Below are 22008 nucleotides of genomic sequence, written 5' to 3' on the forward strand. Positions count from 1 at the left end.
TTCCTAGAAAGCCAAAAGGAAGATGTCCTTCCTTGTTCCCCTTCCCCCCACCCCCCACCCCCCAGTCCACTAGGATATTTTGCAGATCAACTACACTACAGCTGATGTTTCAATATGACTTTGATCTTCCAGTAATTTCACAAAGCAGCTCGAAGCAGCTGCAGATGATTGATTTTGCTCACATTGTTATTAGAGCTTCATAACGAGGAGACGGAAGTGGTTGGGTTCACACTGTGATTACATTTCTGCATATTTTGGATGCCTTCCAGCCCCAAGGTGCACAAGAGGCAATTTAAGAAGATGGAGAAGCGGTGCAGGAAAAGAAGTGTTGTGGAAACACATTTGAATAAACACCGTAAAGGAAATAAAGGCAAATGGGACTCTTTTAACCTAGAGTAAATGTAATCTTATAAAAAAAGTCAGTTTTAATGAAGAAACCCAGACAGCTAATTTAAAATGAAGTATGTATCACTTGACTTTGGAGGACACAATCACAACAGAATGGTAGTTGAAAACATTTGGAAAACATCTGGAAAAAAATGAGAAGAGCTGGAGTCATCTGATTTTGGCATGTTATGTTTCTACTCTGCTGTGCACGTGTCCTGCAACACTCATACAGTAAATAAATGTGGATGCTGTATCTAAATACATTTCAATTGATTAAAATGAATCAAACTGAGCTTAGGCTGCAGACATTCACTATGAGGTAAGCAGTATGTAAGTTAGAAATTATGCAGCTGTGACATTTACAGACTAACAACATACATGTGTGATTCACCGCATTTGTGTATTTGTCTGCTATAAGTAAATTGAGAGGAGACTGGAGGCTAAATAGTGACAAGCTGAGTGTCTGAATTAATAGCAGGGCTGAGAGCTTCACTTTCACAGGGAAGCTCTAAGACACATACACATCCTTGACACATTGCATGCATTAACATACAAATAGAATCACATGTGCAAACACTACAATACTGTTCAAAACATGTACATGTCCTTCAGGAGCATTCACACAAACAAACACTTTGGACACACACATAGTCTCTCCCAGGCGGCTGTAATGATTGAGGCTGGTCTGTCTTTTTTACACAGTCATTAGTTGTTTTTAAACCTGCATATTTTCTGCTGATTACAGCAAATGGACTCCTATTCAAGGGAGCACAGGGAAGAGGGCTGTACATGTGGTTGCTATTTGTGAGGAATGGTGGATGTGGCAAAAGGAGAGAGGGGAGTCAGAGGTCTGCTGCGGAGATGCAGCTACTTTGGCCTATGTATAAACATGTATATGCTCACATGTGTTAGTGTGTGTGTTTGCTAGTGGAGGAGTGTGTGTGTGTGGACAAGTTTCTATGAACTTGCATGTGAGTGTGTGTGTTGCTGTTCTGGCTCAGGGAATGAGAGAAAGGGCAAAGGGTGAAGGTTGTAATGCTTTAGGGTAAGGAGATGAGACCTGCGGTGTGAGGTGGTGAAAGTGTGAAAGGTCAACATGTGTTTGGGAGTTAGCATTTATTGAAGAGCAGAGACAAAAAGGGGTGTGCGTGTGAGAGAAAGCAACTGAGAAAGAAATGTTAGCTGCAGCAGCGACAGTAGGTCACGCTGGGTCGCTGTGAGAGGCAACAGTAAGGTTAGACCAAGTGGGATTGAACCAAATTACATGCTAGCTTCAGTGCTGTTATCACCACGTCAGCACTGTGTCAGAGTGCTGATGCAGATATAACTGCATGTCTTAAACGAAATAGTGCCGTCACGCTAAACACAGCTACTATAATGTATAATCTCATGTTCACTTCATGTGAAACATTACATGACTGACTCTTGAAAAGGAGCTGAGGAAGGATAAAAATTTATTTTTGCAAAAACATCAGTGTTTCTATTAAAGACAAGTCACAAGCATGTTATTATTATTATTATAACGTACTGGGGAGACTTACATAGGTAGGTTCTTAGTGACTTACACATGAAGGGCTTGACACTGCTGTGGATGTGCTTATGCTGCTTGAGGCCTGAAGATGTAGCAAACGTCTTGCCACAGTCAGAGCAGGCATGGGCCCGCGCCCCAACATGCTGTGAGCGGATGTGCCTCTGTAGGTTACTGGGGTCTGTGAACACCTGCTGGGGGAAGGAACCACATACACACACGGGGGAGTTACTATCTGCTTCCTCAAACACCCAAATAATAAAAATCTGAGAAAAAAAACAGATGTACACAAAAAATGCTACTTAAATAAATAGCACCTTAAAAAGTCATCACTTTACCTTTGAGCAGTTTTCACATTCATAGTGCTTGCCACTGTCATGCGACATCTGATGTCGGATCAAGTTTGATTTCCAGTTGAAGGCCTTGGGACACTGGTCACACTTATATTCCCTCTCCTCTGAATGAGACAGAATGTGGGCCTCCAGACTACAGGAAGTAGAAAATCAACCAGCGAGAACTTATCAGTTCAGGGAGAATTCGGTTTCGTTTCATATGGCTGTTAGAGAGTGCCAGTTCTCTACATGCATCTCTATAGAATAAAAAAACAAAAACCTACCTAAATATATTATGTGATTGAGTTTGTTTGTAAGTATTCACTTACCTCTGGATATCGGGGAAAACCTGGTCACACTCCTTACACTCATGGAGTCCATGGGACATGTGGAGGGGTCGCAGGTCTTGAGGTTCTTGTGCCTTTAGGTCACTGTCACTTCCTAGATACATGAAAAGGGATATAGTTTCAAAAATGTTGCCAGAGCATTCTGATAGCTGAATGGCTGGGTTGCATCTCCCATAGCTGCAGCATCCCTGGCTTTTTTCATGCAGGGAACCTTTGCTGCATGTTATACCTGTCACTCCCTTCCAATTCCTTTGTCTCTACACTATTAAATGCAGGAATGTCCAAGAAAAATCTTTAAAAAGTGTCGTGCTCTTTGGGTTTGCCTTGTACTTCAGATTTACTGTGAAATTAATACAGCCTGCATGGACTGCAATTTTACTTCAGCATAACTCAGACCATTTTTAAAACTCTTTGTTCCATAGTGTATTATTGTATGATCCGACTTTCAGTCGCTTCAGCAGCAAGCACAGCCTTTAACATCATTAGTGTCATGTTCTCCCAGTTCAGCTACATAACCTTGCTACTCTTCAGTATGTGCTATTTACAACAGCACACCTATTAAAAAAAATCTAACCTGGGTTAAGGAAGGAGGAGGGGGGCATCCCACACGGCTGCTTCTGGTGGTCCAGCAGCTGGTTGCGGGACTCAAAGTGCTGGTCACAGTCCTCACAGCGGTACTGCCTCTCCTCTGTGTGGTGGGAGGGAGAAACGTTTGCATACTGTGCATTTAATTGAGGCGTATGTGTTCATCTGGAGTTGACAATGGACAGAAATGTATGCTTGTGCATTTGTGCGTGGTGCAGACCATGAATATCAGGAGCCATGGCATCACATGAATACTCTTCAGCCTTCATGAAAAGTAACAGCTCCTCACCGGGGAAAATCTCTCTGGTGACGTTGTAGAAGATCTGCAATGCACACGGGGAGATTCTGAGTTAACCTGTGAGCTTTTGGCCTCGTTTCATTACAAAGGTCATACCAAAGTGATGACCAGCATACTTTGCTGGGCTGAATTTTTGGTGTAAACATACTGCAGCTGTTGTTGTTTGTGACAGCGCTGTTTCTCACATTGTCCATAACTGCATTGCAATTCGGCTAAGATACAGTACTAACTTTTTAAACCAGCAGAGGTCTCTTTGGGTAGCTCTTGGTACACACATACACACATAAGTCAGCTACGCAACTGTGTATGTTTGTCATAGCACCACCACACCCACAGAGCAGACACATACATGAGGATATACACACACACAAAGTTGTAATTTATCATCAGAAGACATCCATCTTCACAGAAACACAATGGAAGTACAAACAACCACAATTCAAAAACTGTACACATAAAGAAATAGGTAAAGAGCAAGTCAACTAGAATATGGTAGGAACATTTTTTTAAAAGAGTGCTTCAGTGATGATTGAAACTCTAGGTGTTGACTTCTAACAGCACAACTCCTAGATCCATATGTTTTTAAAAACATCAGCATTTCTACATAAACAGGCACATATTCAGTTGTATCCATTTCATCTACAATACATACAGACTACGAAGGCATGCCCATGTGTGTATCTGCAGTCATTTTAAAGAATCAGCTGGGAGACCCTGGGACTGTGGTGCTTCCCGTGGACACACAATAGCCTTTCTCTGTGAAACAATCAGACAGTGCTATTTTTGGAATGTTTTGGAGGTTTAACATATTACCTTCCTCTGCCGCATCAGCATGACAATGATGATGGGTTAATTTATTAGAAATGCAACAGGGAAGGGGGACGGGGCAGACTGGAAAGCACAAGTCACAGGTACATCAAGAGAATTCCTGGCTAGAAACTCGAGGACACTAGAGCCACACTGGCTCCACTGAGTTTTATGATAGATATCTTGGTCACAATAAAGATCACAGTGTATTCTGTAGACTATTCTATAACTGTTCATGTCATTGTTCTTACCTCCGGCAAATAAAATCATACAAATATAAAACCACAGATTTTTTATTTATTTATTTTTTTGTGATTCACTGTGGTACAGGAAGTCCATAGACTGAGAGTCACTGGAGTAAGGGGAGCTCAAGTCAGTTTAAAAAGCAGGGTTTGAGCTCTTGCATGTCCATAACCCAGGAGAGACTGATGCACAGTAACTGATGTACAATTTGTGGTAGCATAAAAGTTCAATTTAAATTCAGGGATTTAAACTATGTAAGCTGCCAAGAAAGTAAGCGGGAGGGTGACCAGCACTACAAGTCTGCCTTCCATTACAGGGATAAACCAGAGTCATTGCAGTTATCCAAACCAGATTTAATCCAGATCCAAATTTAATCCAAAAAATATCCTTGTTTTGATTTTTGGATCCTTTCTGTAATCTTTTCATTGGCCATCATTTTACTGGGAATGTTTGTGGAGACACGTTTGCCAAGTTTTCACTGTTATGTTGTCTGGTTGAAGTGAAATAACAGCAGTGCTGCACCCCCCACTGTTTCTATGAAAAGAATAAAGGGAACTAAACTGTGAGGAGCCCCAACAGAAGCTTTAATCCCTGACATTTCCTACTCTAACCTCTGTCTACACCATAAACACACAGATGCATGAACATGTGTGTGTTTAGATGCGCTCTTTCCTGTCTGTCACCTCTGTAAGACCTCTAAAATATTGTGATTTGGAAAGCAGTTCAAACAGACATATGAGTCTGAAGGGATTCCACTCTAAGAAACTGATACTAAGGCTGAGAAACAAAGCTTTTTGGAAAGCAACCAGGGTGAGGACTGAGGCCACAGAACATAAAACTTAATGAACACTGTGAAAACCACTTTGTTCATGAAAACAAGAGCGCACGTTCTTGGTGAAATGCACCTTTAAGTCTATAGCTTTAGTGTTATTTACAAATAACAGTACATAATTAAGAAGCACAGTGAAGAAGTTTGAAGACCTGGGCCAGTCTTTTATAAGACGAACATCCACCAAGCTGAAGTGACCATCAGCAAAAACCCTTCTGGCTCTGACTGTGACCTTTGACCTCAGTCTTTTAGAGATCAATAATCATCTGCAGCCCTGCTTCTCTGAACGCTCTGAAGAAGTAAGTACACACCAGCAGACACAGAAAGGTGATTACAAAAATAAAAGGAATTCGCCCCAGCAGCGACAGTATGCCCTCTCTCCAAGGGATCGCCACATATAAACAGTAAAAACACATGTAAACAAACAGGCAGCGGCTCACTCCAGAACAGGAGAACACACAGTCTGATTCTAGGTTTCCACGTTAGAATGTCGTGGACGCCCTAACAAGCACACAGCCACCTACACACACCGAGTGTAAAAGTGGCTTAAAATAACATGTTATTGAGCAGATAAGATAGCAAGGGCGTCTGAGATCACACTGTGAAAGTCGGCTGCTGTAGCATCCAGGCAACTTTCTAACCCTTACTGCAGACAAAAACAAAAAATGATTTCTGAAACAATTTTCTGTAGGCTTTCACATTAATACAAATGTTTTAGTCAGAATTTTATTGTCTAGGATATCTAATCACTCAATTTCTACACACGTTTATAATTTTGCCCAGTGTTTATTTTTTGAGACACTACTTTGGTGCACTCTCACTTACTCTCTCTGTCAAAGGTTATAACCATGAGAGGATCAGAGGCTATAATCAGACTACTTTGATACCATTAGTTATTAACAGAGTAAACACAGTCACACCCTGCTGGACGACTCCCTGCTCACACAGACCTCACCTGACAGGTATGCCATTCACTGACACTGTGCTGCCACAGTGAACTCTCAGTCTGGGTGCTGCTCTTATAATCACAAGCTATACTAACAAGTCAAAACTGAATGAAAAGAAGGATGCTCACAACCAACACAACCATGGTTTACACTACAATAAGGTTAAACATCAACACGCAAAATAATGTATTAAAAAAAGAAACCTGAGACATTACTTTAACTAACAACAACAGTGTGTGTCCACATGTGACCTCATATCAAGGTCATGCAACATATACAGTTGGAAGTATGATCAAAGTGAGTTAGAAACACCACATCTCCACTGCACGAAGTTGTCCGAGGGCAGTTTTTATGTCTTTATGTTTTTCATACAGCTAATCTCTCTGTCTCTCTTTTTTTTTACATTTAATTCTTGTGTATTCTTCCAGCTGTTATCTCAGCGAGTTACAATCACCCCTCCAGTGTATTTATATTGTGAATGAACGTCAGTGTTTTGCTAAAGTGCCTCTCAGCCACTTCATCCCACTCAATAGGCTACTGAGTGAGAATCAATAAAGCGAATGAGATTAACTCTCATATCCCTCTGCACTGTCTTATGAAAGTCTCTTCAGGGCCTCATTGGATGATGTTAATTACACCTTTAATCCATTTTTATTTCAACTGACTCAGTAGAGCAAGAAGCACAGTGGAGGGGTTTTAAAGCACTAATTGCCCCAATTATCTTAACGACAAAACACACTGGTCATGGGAGGATCTATGCAAGTAATGCTTTGGCTGCATTGTTCAGTGCGTCTGGAAGCAAGTGAGACTATCAAAAGAGCTGGAGCATTGTGGCATGAGCTATCAAAGGGTGACATTAAACAGCAGGTTGCAGAACAAGATTCTTTATTGTCTCTAAAAAGGCTTTTGTAAAAATTTCCAAAAACCAAATAAAATCCAAATGCATCCTATATCCGGTTCTCTCCCGAGAGCTGTTTTTACTTGTGAAGGCCTGCATTCAAACATGTGCGTTATAGCACTGGGAATTAATTACAGATTTCAGCGTGACTCACACAAACTGCGACACCTGCCATCTTCTTTCCTCCAGTCTTTCCTGTTGCTTTCCACTCTGCCTTGTCAAATATGTAAAGCAATAAAACAGTACACATGAAGGCTGGGCTTGCTATATTCAGCTACTACATTTGCAGCCATTGCTAGTATTAGAAAGAAGCAAATATGATTTTTGTGCAATTGAATGTAAACAGATGGGTATCTAGAATCTCCTCTGAGTCCAGTCCTCTATTATTACACCGTACATTTAAACTGGAATTACTGCCGTCGGTTGATTCTATATGTTAATATAACAACTGAGGCCTTACATTCTTTCTGTCAACATTTACAGAGTCTGTCTGAGTATATTCTCTGCAAACACCTTCAGAACACAGGTCTTTTATGCCAGTGTAGTAAAGCTGACCAGAACTGTGAGAAAAGGAGAAGTGGTCTGACAAACTTGTTCCTTCAGCAAAACAAAACAGGCTTTTTCCTCCTTCTTTCCTCATTCATTCATTCCTCTCTCACTCCCTCATCCTCATAAGATTGGCCATAATGTTTTATGATGAACAAAACCAGGTCCAAAATAAGAGGACGCAGGTGGGGTTTTACTCTCACTCTGGCAGTGCTAAATTTGTGGCTGAAGAGAACCAGGACCAAATAATGGCCTGGAAACTGCAGTTGCTGTACTGCATGTAAAAGAAGTCATACAACAAATAATCTCTGCTGATGGCACAGTGTAAAAAGGTCTAATTTGGGTCTGATGGAAGATTTGATATAACATATAATATGTAAGGTGGTGGATGTTGTGCGGCCAGTGTATAATATGTGGTTTCTGGATGGGTTTAAACTCAGCACTTTGTGGCAATGAAAACCTGTTGGACTCAGGTACTCTGTGTTTTAAGATTTCCATGTGGAGTTATCTGAACCACAACAATGCACAGTCCTGCACCGTGTACAACACTCCCACTGAGGGTCACACATGCATACAGTTACAGGTGCGTGTGTGTGTGTGTGTGTGTGTGTGTTTGTGAACACACTCGAAAGACACAATAAAACACTTCACACACTCAATGCACATAAGTGTCTGCGCACACATGGAGACAAAAAGCCCTCATAAGCACACACGCATGGACCAAAAACTGACAGCAGCTTTACAAGACCACCCCATTTAGCCTATTCATTGTACACACACAGACAGCCATTGTGAGAATCTACGGCGTGCTTTCAAAAACGCCAGTGTTGGCCGGAAGGCTTAAAGACAACACATTGTGCTGTGTTGTACAGTGTGTAATACTTAAGAATCACCTCATCATAGCCATATCCGTGACCCGTCGGAGCCTTACACAGCTGCCCGAGCAGAACCATGGTGTTGACAGCAAGTCACACCTCGAGGAGAGGGCAGCCTAGGAAAGCTCTCTCTGCTTGTTTGTCTCTCTGTCTCTTTTCAAAGAGAGCCGGTAACTTTGGCAACGCTGCTCTTCTTCTCTCCCATTTACCCTTCCTCCACTGAGAGTGCAGGAAGGGTGAGAAGAACATGGAAGAACTGTCCCTGGTAAGGTTATTGCCTGAAAGATTTTTAAATGATTTCCTGGCCAATCAAATCAAAAGCAGCATGTATGAAAATGTTCATCACTATTTATCAACCACATTACGTAATTAAATACTCTACTGACATGCACTGACAACTGGTGAGAAACATACAAGCTTAATGATGTTGTTCATCAGGGTCAACACACACATGTCAGATAAAGTTTAGCTTCTTGTCTTCCTGCCCCACTGCGTGTTTCTTTGTAGGTGAAGTGCCTGGCCATGGGATTACAGCGGTGAACAGGCCCCCATGTGTGCAGCACGCACCTCTCTGCACAGCCAGGTGAGCAGCAAAAGGACTGTGACATTCCTGGCATATCTGTGAGTTTATATCACAAGCGTGACTGGGAAGTGTGTGGAGCTATCATGTTGGTGGGCTGCCTCTGATCCTGCCCTGTGGTCCTTGCACGGCAGAAGCCAGTGAACAATTACAGAAAGAAAACACACACAGATAGCATGGAGTCTCTGCGATGCAGTGTATGTGTGTGTCGGGGGGAGGGCTGTGTATGTGTATGTATGAAGTGAAGGCAGGGTGGGCCAGCCGCTCATGGGTCTATCTGACTTAGATCACAATATGACCTCTTAACACAGCAGCATGCAGAGAGGACAGCCTGAAAAAAATAAGGAACTCTTCTGGAATCAGAGCTGTGTTCAAAAAAATATAGGAGTGTACTTTCAAAGACCACAGTTGTGCTTGGTTCATTTCGCCAGACAGCAAGATTCAGAAGAAAACAGATCACTATTTGGAAGTTCAACATCAAGTCATTCACATGTTTTCCCCTCTCTCTATTTTTTTCCCTTCGGATCATATTTGACTTGTATTTTGTTGACATTGTTGTGCCAGCCAGGCTGCGAGCGTCTCCTCTTACCTGATCATCTATCTGGCACGCTGTCAGGTTATGTTGCTTGGCCGCCGGGGCAAACTGGATGTGCTTCAGCCAGCTCCCGATATCTGGCTTGCTGGCATCCACGCAAAATTTTACATGGCCTGACCCATCCAAAATCTGCAAACAGAGAAAGAGAGCGTGAGTGAGTGAGTGAGTGAGAGAGGGAGCGAGAGAGAGAGAGCGAGAGAGAGAGATCAGACTGATCAGTATCAGTCCAGGTTACTGTGTCAAAACACTGACTAACCACATACCTCCCACAGAGAAATAAGACTTAAAAATTAAGAGGTGGTCTGTGGCACAAAGCACACACAAAGACACAAAATTTGGGTATAGTACAAACAAAGTCTATTACTCTAAGTCTAAAAAATTCATTTATTATATAAAAATCACTGTGTGCATTTTTGGACTGTTAACACACAGCAGACATGTTTATATATATGTATAAATATGACAAACAGTTAGGTAACCAAACAAAACATTACATTTAATAAAAAAAATGTTTTAAATAAAACAAAATCAGTTGTTTTATATTTCTATGATATCTATTATTTATTTTACTTTTGATTGAGCTCTCAAATAATTTTTTTATTTCCTTTAATATATAATGGAAAAAATAAAAGCTGATTTTAATTTCCAATTTCCAAAAAGAAAGGAATTTAAAATTATTCAGCTAAATTATTTCGGATTTAAACTGACAATTGACGTTTGAATTCATTTTTGAAAGAGCAATCTTCATGGGCAAATTAAGAAAACTATAGGATTTAAACAATTCCTAAAATGAGGGGTGAAAATTCAAACGAATCACACTAATATAATAATGATCATCATCATTATCATCATCGAAAGGCTTCTCTTTCACAACAACACACTTCAAATAACTCAAGAAAAAACTTAATACACATAACCTAATACAATGATGTGAATTGTTATGCAAATGGAGAATCACTGAACTTCAGTGTTTACAAAATATTAATCCAACATTTTTCCTGATGAACTGTAAAAGGTATGACGCTGTTTTAATATGTTAATATTTACTACACAACAGCTGTGAACTCTACTGGGAAACAAATCAATTACAGGAAACTGCGAGTGCAAGAATTATGAAGACGTTGCCGATTGTTTGGGATGCAAAACGGAATCTCTCTCAGGGTTACAAATCTGTCTGTCTGCCTTTGTATGGCCAGCCACTGAATAAATATTTAGGCTGCATAAAGCCCTTTGTCTGGACAACCAGCGGATCTACCCATTAATCCTGCAGTAACCCTAAACAAGGCTTTTTTTTTATCAATTTAAGCGTCAAACGCAGTTTACAACGAAATGAACAGCGAACATTAGTTCTACGTTTTGCCCTCAATGTAATTCATTAAATAAATCTATTGTTTTCTTTATACTCATACAGGCTGCTTCTTCTTACCGTTAAAACTCTTTTGCACCGGCAGTTTAAAGCCTCTTGGGATAATAACCACCTCGTTAACGGAGAAGAAGCGACGAGAACTCCGATGAAACTGTGAACGACCAAAACTCTACTGTCAAACAAACAATAAAACCGAAATGCCTTTCCTGTGACACGTTGTCCGGATTTTTGGCCCAGTGAAACGCACCGGTGATTTGCTGCTTTTTCGGTGTCAGTGTCTCTTCAGGTCTCCAAACTGCAGGACGACTAGACTCCTCGCCGGTGCGTGCTCACTTTACTGTCCCGCAGACACCGCGCAGTGAGTATGAGTAAATCGACGCTCACTATATTGTCTCACAGACACCACTGACTCGACAATTCTCCTCTCACTGTCCTACAGATCTCACGGATCGGAACTAAATCCCCTCCGGTGCATCAACTTGCACCCAACTTTTCACTGTGTGCGCTTCGTTTGGCTCGTCCGCTCCTCTCCTGTCACCCCTCCTGTCCTGACGCACCCAGGTGTCCTCTGGTAGCCATTCAACTTTTCATATGTGTCTTCCTCTCCCCCTTCCTCAGCCAGTCGGGATGTGTCGTCTATATGATAGCGGAGAGATTCAAAGGGGGCTGATTTCAGGCATCGCCCCCTACTTTGCGCGTCTCGGACAGTTTCTGAGATGTTTCCTCTTCAGGTAGGCTATTGTCTCATAAAGAAGGACCCGGTGCGTCCGTGTACCCCGGGGAGAGGCCACTGAACACACGGGGCTGTCTTTGCCCCTGTCTCCGGTCAGAAGCGACTCCTCTCCGTAGTAAATGTTAAAGTGACAGGGGCCCGGGGTTGGAGAGGGTGAGCGGGGTCAGGAAGAGGTCGGGAAGGGCTTGTGGAGGGATGAGGTAGGCAGCCCACTTTAATGAACCCACATAAGCACCAAGGCGGTGTAGCCATTATACACGTGTTCCCAGACTTTTTCACAACACGCACCGCCAGTTCATGGACCATTTTATGGCATTTTTAACCCGAAGATCCGAACTTTCTATAATTTTCTCCTTTGTTTCACCTGAGATAATGATTTAGCTTGGAGTTGAATTTGTATTAGGAGTAGAACGGGGGAAAGTGAAAACTATAATAAACACCCACACTAAGTCTCTAACTGTGCTTGCGTTAGTGGAGTAATGTTACAACAGACTTAAGTGGTCCTCCCGGGGACAGCAGGAAACTCTGTGGGGACCACTAGAAGACCTTGTGCCATATTTTGGGAAACGCTGATCGCCTGTCTGACTTGATGTAAACAAATAAATAAATAAACAAATAGTAGTGCCACACGCACGCACTCAAAATAAAGAAATTGATTTTTTAATGATCATAAAGAATAAAAAAACCCTGACAATTAAATAGCTCAGGTCTGTGGTGTTTGACTCAATCTTCAAATTAAAAACAAACATTTCTTTACTCTCCTTTCTGCCCTGGCCTCTGCGCGTGCACCTGCTTCACAAACGGCTCAAAAGAAGACAGAAAACGCTGCATTCCCCTTTCTTACTCCAGTGCTCTATTTATTTAAATGTCGAAGTTTTAAGCTGAAACTGATACTGCGAATAAATGGATCAGGGATAATAAAGAAACGTCCTTGTTGTCAGTGAGCGCAGTTTATTAGGCTGCCCATAAACCCGGAGAGGACAGGGCTTTGGCTGATGAGAGCAGATGATGATGGATAACGCCTCGCACTGTGACATTGACCTTCCTACCTAGATAATGACCATTGTTTTACGAAATCGCGGAGCAAATGTGCAGGAAGGACAGGAAAAATCATGTGTAAATAAGGCAGGACCCCGCCACCGATTCCCATCGTCTCCCGCTCCTTGAGAACCGAGGAGGGACCCCGGTCCGCCCGGTCATTGATTTCCTGCCTCTCCTCGACTTGTCCATTGTTGGAACCCTTTTTAATTTAGCCATAAATTGGGAAAGCTCAAGTCGAATGAGCTGTTCTATTTTCTTCCTGTCAGGATGAGGGATTTGTTTTATGATGCATTGTGTATTAAATACAAGTAATCTGGGAAAGTGATTGCTCCACGGCCTCCCCGGGTCTGATCGAGGATTCTGATAGAGAGAGGGGTCTGAGCTTGTTCTGAAAAGAAGGAAATGTCTGATAAAGAAGGATAAACACGCAGGCTTTGTGGCATCACCGGGGGTAAACCGGGGTAATAGTGGTGGGACCCCCTAAGTGTGGCCACACTAAGAAATGCTGCACTTCTTCCCCCTGACAGAAGATGGCGCGCTCAACTGAAGTGAGCTCTAAAAAAAAACCCCACAGTGGATGGTTGGCTTTCATATGGGAATGCATTTGTCCTTGCTGTCAGTTGCACAAATTATTATCATCAAATATAGCACAAATAGCCACATTCTGAACGCATGTGTGAAATATCTTTTGATGACTTATGTGTCTGCTTATTACTTTGGTCAGACATCAGCAGCTGAACTATTTTATCTCCGGAAATGTAATCGATACAAGCCACTTTGTACGTTTTAGCGGGGTGGATATTTTGGCACAAGGTTAAGCAAACTGACTCCCACATCACCCCCCCCAAAAAAAAAAAAATCAACTGTGGATCATGTAGGCTACTGGCCTTTATTTCTGAGCTGTGAATTCCACTTCATGTCTCACTTTGTAACAGTCTGCTGTATCAGTCCGCTCTTTGACTTATGGGGGTAGTTTCCTTCTCGTCTGTGTGAACTGCATCACAAAACATCTACATTAAGGCGTCAAATCGCTAGATGGGACATGAAAGATTCAACTGTGAAGTCTCGAATATATAATCATGTGAACGACTCCTTGAATCTACACTGAAAAGACCAATGGGGGCGAATTTAAAACACTTGTTCATTTATTAATAAGCCACGAAGAACGATTTGCAGGGCGTAGCTCTAATTTATATTTCTTTGAGCAATCCACCATAAACACTATTCTGATGCCTTGAGATTAAATAGATCTGCTTTATCTGAATTATGCCATGCCTGTGTCATAATGATTTCGACATACTAAACAGCGGTGTGGAAAGCTGTTTATCAACAAATTACAAACCAAGCGCACGCAGGCTTCAGGGTATGTTAGTTCAGACTATATCATGGCACACAGCATTTCATACTTATTTAAAAGCCTCTTAAAACGTACAGCATCCGGATAATGTTTAGTACCGAGGCTTTAAAGTGCCATGAAATTCTTGAAAAGAGGTTAAATAGCTTAAATGGGCCCACGCTTATTCTGCTCGCGGGTTTCTGGTTTATTTTAGGAGTTACGCAAAACCAATTCATCCACGAATGTTGAGATTTTTTTTAAATGATCAAATTGCTTCATATTTTAAATGATCTGAGGATCAGCTTCACTGGCCACGTTCTTCTTTTTTTTACACTTTGAACAACTTTTACAGCAGTAGCTTTGTGTTTTATAAAAGGTGATTAGGATTTTGCTGCTCAGTCTGGAGCCATGTGAAGTCAAATGGGACGGGGATTCCCGTGTGGGTTGCAAACTGACTCCAGCCAGAGAGCTGCGGAGCCTACCGCTGCAGTCGAGAGGCCACATGGAAACACTGGGTAGGCCTGTGTGGTGCATTCCAGCGCATCCTCCAGGAGAGCGGAAAGAACAAGAGGGAGAGAGAGAGGGAGAGAGAGAGAGAGAGAGAGAATATCGAAGCCAAATCCACATGAAATAGTTCCACTATTCACTTCGAGGCCTCCCATTGACACCGGCGAAAAGCTGCATTAAGCCTCCATCATGACTCGCGGCCCCCCTGCGCATTTTGTTTTGCTTAAATGTGAAGCGATTCATTCAAGTGGTAAAACTCATTTGAAACTCAAACTAACGGTTAGGCTACAGTTTGCACAACACTCTGCAACTTCTTTCTTTAAGACATCCGTCAGCTGAGATTAGTGCACAATACAATAAGTGTCCAGCTCTAAGTCCCTGTATGAAAGCATAGAACCTGGTGTCCATATAGACCAATTACCATTAAAACAGCAGAGAGGAAATGAAAGGGGGAAATGTAAATAAAAAATTTCCTTGGGTCTGGAAGTAGGCCCGTTGTGAGCAGCGTGTTAATCTCCACCTCAGTAATTTGGATCTGGGGAGAAGACAGAAGCCCTGCTGCTGTGCCCTGCACTTCATAAATCACTGCTTTATGTGGACAAGGTCAGCGGCCTCCCCCCACCCCTTCCACTGGCCCCTCCGCCATGTTTACCCGGCCGCCCGGGGGCTCTCAGGACCAGAACAGTTCACTTCTAATTACTCTGGATCATTTTCATTCGCCGGGGGTCAGCCAAGCATTCCGGCAGAGAAAGAGAGAGGGATGATTTCTTGACAAATTCTGTGGCCTGTGAGGAAAAAGCCCAGGGAGTTTGCTGAATTAGCACCAGATTAGTTTGTTTTGCCTCTGTCTGGACACGATGCTTGTCTGAGAAAATACAAATTTATCTCATGTGATTGACCACCTTAGTGAGAACATGTGTGAGAGGCTTCTCACAAAGAGATGCCATGCTTCTCATCATTAAAATCCATTTGTTAAGCTAAGCTGCAGACAAGTAAAGACTGAAAGAAGCAAACTTGACTTATTTCCAAAGCCTTAAAATAACAGACTCCCCACAAAATACAACAAACTTGAGCTATAGACTGTGTGAAAGAAGCGGAAGCACTTCATTAAAAGGTGCATATGAAAGGCCAGAAATACTAATATCTCTACCACGGATAATTCATTAGAACAAATGTGATATTTAATGCTTCCTGTGTGAAGTGTGAATGAGATAGATTGTGTCTTGTGCTAAAATCAACGCTGACAGCTGGAATGTTGGGATCCGACCTGGCACTGCAACACTGGAGTATAAGTGGCAGTGCAAAAAAGTATCAGAAGAGGGGGAATGTACAATGTGAGAGTGGATATTATGGTGCATTCAACTGGTTTTAAGCAATCTAATGTGAACTGTTGTTTAAAGGAACATTGACTGGAATGTTGGGGGTTTTTGAGAGGGTGGAGGGGGGCGAGAGGGGAGGATTGGGAGGCAGTGATGTACAGAAAGTAGTACAGCCTGTGGTAATCACAGACACTTCCTCCGCAGAACCATAGAGTACAGGGCAACACTGTATGTGGGCTACAGGGTGCGATAAAGCTGCACAAGAGTCAAAGGTCACGTTTTTCAAGCATAAATTCAGCGGGCACACAGCTTCTATATGCATGGGACAGACTGGAAACTTAAACAACCCACTCCAGCCCAGCAGAGAAGGGGGTGGGGGGTAATTAGAGCATGTTGCCGGTGGCTGCAGGGTGAACAAATTGGCTCTAAAATGCTCATAGATATCATCTTTAAAAGACCTTTTTATGTAGGAGAGGTAAAGTGGTATGGAACTGAATGCGGCACTTCAGATGTTCAAGTGTCACACATTCATTACTTTTATTGAGCTCTCTTCTCACGTTTAAAGTCAGGGCTCTGCTGTAATACTGCAACAATCTGCTTTTCATATAGTGTGTCTAATTGGAAGGCTAATATTTTAATGTTGGCAGATATCAAGACAGAGACGTTATACTTGCTCAGTGTGAGAGGAGAAAATGCTGCCATGTCACTTAAATATGCCTGAATAGTTGGAGTAGATAACAAAACAAAAGAGATCAAAGTTGTATTTAACCTAATTTTAGGTAGGAATAAGTAACTCGCTATGAGCATTATTTACAACTGACCCAAGCTTGAACAATTTACAACCAAAAACCAGTTAATAATTCATAAACAGATTAATAACACTGGTGAAAAAGACCAACAGCACAACAGGTGGAGAAACAGACAGCCAACAGCTGATGGCTCACAGATACACAGACCCTTTAATGTATTTAATGTTCTTTTAATGGGCATTCTCCTTCTTATAGCAATGCAAAGAAAAAGGCTTGTATTGCTGTGGAAAAAACAATGAAACAGAAAAGAAACATGACAAGTGGGTCTGGTGGCTGTTTGTTACCCAGAATTTACAAGTGGTTAAAACTGCAATGTGAGAAAGTGAGAAATGTTCTTGAGTAAGTGTAAAGCGTAAGCAGATTGTGGAAGTGTGTTCAGCAAGTCTGTCATGCACACACACACACACACATAAAGCTAGTCTGCTCAGTGTATGTGGACATGAATAAAGTCAAAATTAACTTGGAAAACAACAAATCAGTTGCAACAACCCTAAAATGAAGGAATCTGAGGAGCTCACCAATAACACCAGGACATGGAGTGGCTCCCATTAAAGGCTTCACTGACTTTCAGTAGCATCAAAGAGGCCCTTCAGTTAGTCTGGGATTATATTTAACCCATGAGCTTGTTGCACTGCTGAGCACAGGGCACATGGTGACGCTTCTACCAGTACACTATGCCTCTGGCATCCAGACCAGTGCTCTCATTAAAATGTGGCTTGGGCACTGTTTCCTACATGAAAACACACACAAACACACACGAAGTAATGCACAAACACACACAAAAACGCAAGCACTCTGATGACAAAAACAAAACAACAAAAAGTGACATATTACTTTTTTTTTTTTTGAATCTCAGCTTACAACAACTTTCCTAGCAGGGGCGTGTCTAAAAAATTTTGGATGTGGTGGCCAGGCTGGGGCACAAACTCAGATAGGAGTGGCACAATTGAAATACATGTAAAAAGTAAATTAAACCCCTTATTAATAAGAATCAAATAGTTTATTTTGTGTAAAAAATGAGACACACTTAGTGCTTTCTTTAGCCAATTTCGTCTGCGCTCCTTATTTACTCCCAGCCAGAGACATGGCTGCTGCACAGTGGTTTCCCCTATTGAGGAGAATAATGCCAAGTACTCCACAACAACACAGCTGGGGAAATGAATGCAAACATCATGCTGCATGCATGGTGTAAAAAAAAACAATTAAACCAATATCAATTATAAAGAACAGGGAAAAGGTTTGTTGTATTTAAGGCAACAATTTGTCATTGATTCTTATTTTTCATTCATTAATACTTACAAGCATCACATTTTGACTTTGGCAGTGGTGGCACCCCTGGCCACCCCCTTGGCTCCGCCCATGCTCTGTAGGAGCTGTGTAATATTTAAAATTCCTATTTATTTATATAATTCATCATATTACATGCTAGTTGTGTATGCTGGAGCTAGGAAATAGTCACAACATGTACATATATAAGGATATTTGCTAACATATTTCTATACTGTATCACAATCTTTTAAATGTACAGTGCACAAAATTCCAGATAAATTATACATTTGAGTATTTTATATGTAGCTTTGCATTAATTAATACAATTTCAAAAAGATTTAATCACAATACGATTCTGCTCAGTTGATAGTCATATTGAATCACCCAGCCCTGGTGTATACAGGCTGGTAGACGCAACAACAGATGCAAACACCTCAAGAAAGCTTCATGTGTGTGTGCATGCTTGCACTGGGCCCTGTCCCGAGATAATGCAGCCTCAATTGGCACATTTCAGTAGTCAGACCTGATATGAACCATCAGCCATGTGCGTCAATACTCCCCAGGTTTATTTAATTCCAAACCAATCATTGTGGTGTCATACACTTTTGGGTTAATATTCTAACTGTGAGGCCCAGGGCTAGGTGAACATAAATCAGCTTTTATGATGGGTTGTTATGGTTTTTACTGCACTGGGGTTGTGAGGGACTGATTTGGGGATCAATCACCTGCAGGTGTCTGCTAGAGGCTGGGGTGCTGTGAGGATCGATTGAGGATCTAGAGCTGTGGTGATGAAATGGATGTGTTTGTGTGTGTATTGAGACTGGGTGCAGCTGGTGGGTGTGTGTGTGTATTAGCCTTTAAAGGCGAGAGAGAGAGAGAGAGAGAGACAAAGTGATGAAGGTGTGTATATGAGTGCTTCATAGACAGAGAGGAGATATATCTGGGGTTGCAGCAATGATGAAGAGCTGCTGGACTATGACCAGACCATCTCAGCGCTTATCAATCCCCCCTCCTCCTTTTCCCTCTCTCTCAATCCACTTCTTTATCTAGATGGTGCTTTGGAAAATCTCATTGTCACACAACATTTAACAAAGACAAAATTCTCAGGCGGGCAGCTGGAGATGACTGGCTTGACAGAGCATGGAGCTAGTGTGCAGAGTATCCCTCACACAACCTCTCACTCACATTTTGCATGTATTCTACTGGGAGAGGTCGACAATGTGTGCACGAACGCTGCCAAGACACACAAATAAGAGTGTGCATCTATGCGCACCAATGGCACGAGCACCCATCAACGCGCAGACACATTAGTTGCACCGAAGTTTGTCAGTCTCCTTCTCTCTCTCCCTGGATATGGTGTTTATGCACATTCAACATCTCCCCGCACTGTCAGATGGCTGCTTCCTCTGTGCTGTCAGCAGAGCCTGGCTGAAACAAAAGAGGCAGAGAGCGAGGCCTACGGTTTCTGAATCAGAGGAAGTTGGTACTGATTACGCTGCCCCTGAAGAAGCATTCCAATCCTGTTAACCCGCATGCTGACTGCCAACTCCAAACCATGCAGCAAAGCACTGGGAAAGTAAACCTCACACAGCCGCACCCTAAGTGCCCTGTCCCTGCTAGGGACAAGCCTCAACCTTGTCTTCATTTCCTCCACTTTCTCGTCCTCATTTGTCTCATCTCCTTTTACCTTTATTTTCTTTAATCATACTTACTCTTTTTTCCTCTTTAGTCCCAGATCCTCTTTTCCACTATCTCTAGTCCACCATGTTTCGCGTCTTTGTTCCTCTCCTTTCCTTCACGATCCCGTCAGCACAGAGGCACAACAGCAGGCTTTTGTTGAAGAAGAGAACATTCCACCTTCTTCACACCCTTTCCTTTTTATGCCTGATGAATGCCTTCACTCGACTTGTTTATAAGATAGAGGGAGTTATTCATAATCAAGCCCAAGAGAGTATGTACACATTGTGGACACCCTGAGAGAAGGCAACATATTAAATTTCTGTTTGTTTGACAGGAGTGCTGTCTCTCTGCTTCTCCCTGACAGGAAGACCCCCATCCATCCAAGCAGGGGGCACGACCCTAGCAGCACTCACCTCTTTCTCTTTCTCTCTCACTCTCTCAAGTGCTAGCACATATTAAGTAAATGAAGCGTCTCTTTGGGCCGGCAGGAGACAAACGAGCATCTTAAACATCAGAGGAGTGGCAGTTTGATCTGGTGTCGGCGGGTGTTTACGAAGTAACTGCTGCAGAGTCGTGTTTGTGATGTTACCCATCTAAGTGTGTTTATACTGTGGTGGAGATGGCCCCAGTCTCTAAGCCAGGTGCTGAAGCTCTATGTCTTCTGTTTCCGAGGGAGAGTATCCTTATGGATTTGGAGTGTGTGTGCATCTGGCATTATTCACACTGTGGGGACTGAAACCTGTTTACACACCCACATTGTGGGGCCTCAGCCTTTCAGATCCTGGTCCCCCACCATATAATTCATTGAGGTTAGAGTAAGGATTAGGATTAGGCAAATAGCAGTTATGGTTAAGGTTACGGTAAGTCTCTAGGAAATGAATGTATGTCAATGTAAAGTCCCCACGAGGAATGAAAACAAACGTGAGTGTTCATTCCTTGCAAGCCTGTGTGTACTGTATGTGTGGTATAGTGCTTACAAGTCGAATGCTGTCCAGGCAGGCAGACAGTTCACATCCCAACCAGAAACAGGCTCAGGTTGAAGTGTCTGCTTTCATTCTTCTTGTCCTGTCTCTCTGTCTTATTCTCTTTTTCTGTCTTTCTCTCAGTGATTATAGTCATTGTGGCTGCAGAAAAAAAACAACACTACTACTGGGAAGTGTGAAAAGAAAAGGGGAAAGCACAACCGAGCTGTAGTGGGCTGGTGTTGGTGGGGTGGGGGGCTATAAGGCCCTCAGGGTGGGTATAGGGTTTTGGTGAGGGCTCGGGGGTTGGTGGTGAGGTGTGCTCGGAGAGAGGGCCCTGGTGTAATCTCAGTGCTGAATAGACGGAGCTCTTAATAGAATCCCGTCGTCCGGCTGCCATCGAGAGAAACAAGAGCTGTAATGGATGGGCTCAGCTCTGGCTCCCACTTTCCCCCCCATGACCCCTGCGTTGGTCAGAAGTAAGAGCTAAAGAAGCATTGTAGCCCCGGGCCTGATTGAATGGGGAGGGAGGGAGGTGGCAGCGGCGGTGGTGGCAGTGTGGGGAGAGGCAGCCACGCTGATAGACCAATTTCCCACTACTGCGAGCAGCAGGGCTTGATTGATGAGGGCTGGTGCTGGTGAGAGGAGGCCCATCACATGCGATCACATAAATACTTATTCAGCTCGAATTGGGCCTGACAAGCCTTACGACAGCTTTGTGCTGTCACAGATATCATTGGAAGGAAAACGCTCCATTAATCATATGTAATTAACTTTTCCAAAGGGGGATTCTGCTTGGAACCAGTAGCAACCCACTCAGTACCCAACATCTTAACTGGGATTGAAGAGGACCTTATTAAAAGCTAGAGCCAGTTTCCCCTGAGCTGCTCCGTTTGTACAGGAAACAGCTTCATTAGTATTGGTTTAGGGCTCTAATAGGCTCGAAGCAAAGCCTCCTCCCTCTCACCCACTCATGTTCAGTGGCCTTACAGGGCAATATCCTGTGAATGCGCACGGCCATAATGCTCCCTGTTTGAAGTCAGAGCAGAACACATCTGAACGCCTGCCACCGGTTAACTACCTTGACCCTCCCATAAAGTAGTGTGGATGAGAGCGTGTTGGAGAGCCCAACAAGCTACATGGTTTCATTCTCTCTCTCTCTCTCTCCTGGCCAAAGGTAGACTCCCCA

The 22008-nt window shown here is 42.8% G+C and overlaps 1 protein-coding gene across 11 annotated transcripts in view; it reads right to left on the reverse strand.

The window, feature by feature from the left end:
- mecom (MDS1 and EVI1 complex locus) overlaps positions 1-22008 on the reverse strand; it is a 148541-nt gene that overhangs the window by 15459 nt on the left and 111074 nt on the right. For 5 of the 11 annotated variants that reach the window (XM_020600343.1, XM_020600341.1, XM_020600334.1 and 2 more), the window contains 6 exons: positions 9792-9926; positions 3400-3502; positions 3169-3282; positions 2577-2688; positions 2254-2401; positions 1929-2109 (listed from right to left, as the gene is read on the reverse strand). In XM_020600343.1, coding sequence (XP_020455999.1) covers positions 1929-2109; positions 2254-2401; positions 2577-2688; positions 3169-3282; positions 3400-3448 — 604 coding nt within the window. In that variant the 5' untranslated portion in view covers positions 3449-3502; positions 9792-9926. Of the gene's footprint in view, positions 1-1928; positions 2110-2253; positions 2402-2576; positions 2689-3168; positions 3283-3399; positions 3503-9791; positions 9927-11223; positions 11980-22008 lie in introns of those variants that run through there. The other 6 variants (XM_020600338.1, XM_020600337.1, XM_020600336.1 and 3 more) reach the window with 4 other exon arrangements.

This window comes from Monopterus albus, unplaced genomic scaffold (assembly GCF_001952655.1).
Source record: "Monopterus albus unplaced genomic scaffold, M_albus_1.0 scaffold46.1, whole genome shotgun sequence".
Taxonomy (NCBI): Eukaryota; Metazoa; Chordata; class Actinopteri; order Synbranchiformes; family Synbranchidae; genus Monopterus; species Monopterus albus.